The sequence below is a fragment of the Neomonachus schauinslandi genome, chromosome 10 (genome assembly GCF_002201575.2).
Source record: "Neomonachus schauinslandi chromosome 10, ASM220157v2, whole genome shotgun sequence".
Classification (NCBI taxonomy): Eukaryota; Metazoa; Chordata; class Mammalia; order Carnivora; family Phocidae; genus Neomonachus; species Neomonachus schauinslandi.
In genome coordinates this window covers 47,057,940-47,060,373 of record NC_058412.1, presented here as the reverse complement: position 1 = coordinate 47,060,373, position 2,434 = coordinate 47,057,940, and the positions used below count along the sequence as shown (strand labels likewise).

Below are 2,434 nucleotides of genomic sequence, written 5' to 3'. Positions count from 1 at the left end.
TACATTCACATCCCAGGAGAATGACACAACCCAACTCCATCTGGAAGGAAGCTCTGGTGTTTGGGACTCTCCCACACCTTGCCCTATGTATCACTTCAGCTGACTGCTCATCTGTATCCTTTATCGTGTCCATTAATAACCTGGCAGACCTCAGTAAGTGTTTCTTAGAGTTCAATGAGCTGTTCTAACAAACAATTGAATCCAAGGTGGGGATCATGGGAACTTCTGATTTGTATCCAAGGTGGACAGAAGTTGTGGGTAACCTGGGGACCTACTACTTGCAATTGGCAGTCTTGTGGGACTGATCCCTTAACCCATGGGATCTGATGCTATCTCTAGGTGGATAGTGTCAGAATTAGTTAAATTGTAAGACACACAGCTGGTGTCACAGCAAATTGCTTGGTGGGGAGACACCCCACTCATTTGGTGTCAGAAGGTTGTAAGTGTGGTAGTTGTGTGAGTGAAGGTGACACATGGGCAGAAGGACCGGGTTTTCCCTGTGTAAAAGCAAAGCAAAACAACAGGAACACATCAATGTTTTCTCTCAGCCTGGAGCAGACTTGCAGTGCTACTGTTAAAGGTGTCTTGATTTTCATTTGGTTTTCATTTTTTTCCACAAAAAGATACTTTTGACTTGGACTTTTCTTAGCTCTCTGGCTGCAATTCTTAATTAAAAAAGCCTCCATTTTGTCCTCATTTGTGAATTTTCTTAATTATCCATTTTGTTAATGTGATTAAAACTAACAGTAATTTGACATTGTCTATAGCAATTGATTTTGAAGGGTGTATATAAATTTTATATTTAATTTTCTATTCTATATTTAATTTGTCATAACGAGAAATTGAAATATTCCATCTATTCATAAACATATATTTCCAAATACTCAAAACCTTTTCTTTCAGTTTCAAGTTACATTTTAGTTATTTTTTTGGAAATATTTCTCAAGTTTAATGCATCCTAACCTGTCCTCTTAAACAGAGTACATTTTATTGAATTTAATACTTTTCTCATGGCTGTAGTTCTTTGTTAGAATAAAATATTTTGATGATCTAAGGCCCTCATGGTTACTTCAGAAGGCGGTACTCTTTATCTCTTCCCCTGCCCCCCAAATTCATTTCTTTCTTCTATTGTTACTCTTATTTCTGATTCATTTGACATCAGTGATAGGCAAAGCAAGACTTGTTGAGAGCTTTTGGGAAAGAAGTTTCCTCGCTCTTAAGAGAAGTTCAAAGGAGAAGGGAGTCTCTTTTTTTCAAATGTCATTTGGTAGCTGGTAAACATGGAACCTCGATGAAGTATGGCTGAGTATGGCAGATCCTGGGGAACTTCAAGGAAATAGAACCTGAGCTAAAACCTGTCCTCCTTGTATAGTTTACTCATTTCCTTGATTGTGAATGACTGATTTGAATTAGTCCTTCTCCCACTTTACATCAAAAGATTTCTAACATACATTATAGGATATGGAATTGATGTCATCTTGTTTTAGCTATTTGAAAAGTTCACTTTTTCTTGATCATAAGAAAAAACTGAATGGGGAGAAGCAGGAGGAGAGGTCGGAGCCGTCTCCAGGAGCCCTTAGAGACCGAGTCCCCGGCGGCGGCGGCAGCGGCGGGGGAAGCGCACCGGCAGATTCATTCCACCACTTACAACCTGAAAATGGTGGGCCAGGGGAAGTCTTACTGGTTTCAGGTAGAAACAACAGTTGAAGATGTCCAGCAAGACGGCAAGCACCAACAACATCGCCCAGGCCAGGAGGACGGTGCAACAGTTGAGGATGGAAGCCTCCATCGAGAGAATAAAGGTTTCAAAGGCGTCAGCGGACCTCATGTCCTACTGTGAGGAGCACGCCAGAAGCGACCCTTTGCTGATAGGGATACCGACCTCAGAAAACCCTTTCAAGGATTAAAAAACTTGCATCATCTTATAGAGGAACAGTGAAATGGCTCCTCACCTCTTCTCAACAAAGCAAATTATGAGCAGCTCCTTGGAAGAAATTTACCTTCAGCTTATTTGGTAACCACTGCTAATAACTAAAATACTCTAACTTGGAATAATTGACTCTGACGTCTTTATTTTCCAAGTTGCCCTTTCTCTAAAACACCTTTTACTGATTTAATCCAGAATAACAGTCTTCTTTTCCATTTGATAACGATGGTGACATATTGGGTTACTGCTTAAGAAAAGTTGGTTTGGGCCATTTTAAAAAAGACAATTATATACTTCTAAATCTACGAATAACCCAGTTATATCCAGACCTAAATTACCTAAGTACCTGTCTAGATTAAAATGCCAAGAATAACTTAAGTCCCAAAACCTTTACAGCCTAGGATGTTCCTAATAGGGTTGTGGCAACCGTACAATGTACCTGTGTATATATATGTCTTTGTATATACACCTATCAGTGCTTATTTCCTTAGGAAAATTTCTCTCTCC

The 2,434-nt window shown here is 39.6% G+C and overlaps 1 protein-coding gene across 1 annotated transcript; it reads left to right on the top strand.

The window, feature by feature from the left end:
- The first annotated feature begins 1,541 nt into the window (after positions 1-1,541).
- Positions 1,542-2,201, top strand: LOC110588681 (guanine nucleotide-binding protein G(I)/G(S)/G(O) subunit gamma-12-like). The gene has a single exon (XM_044918961.1). The coding sequence runs from the start codon at positions 1,710-1,712 to the stop codon at positions 1,905-1,907; it is 198 nt and encodes a 65-aa protein (XP_044774896.1). The 5' UTR covers positions 1,542-1,709; the 3' UTR covers positions 1,908-2,201.
- The last annotated feature ends 233 nt before the right edge of the window (positions 2,202-2,434 follow it).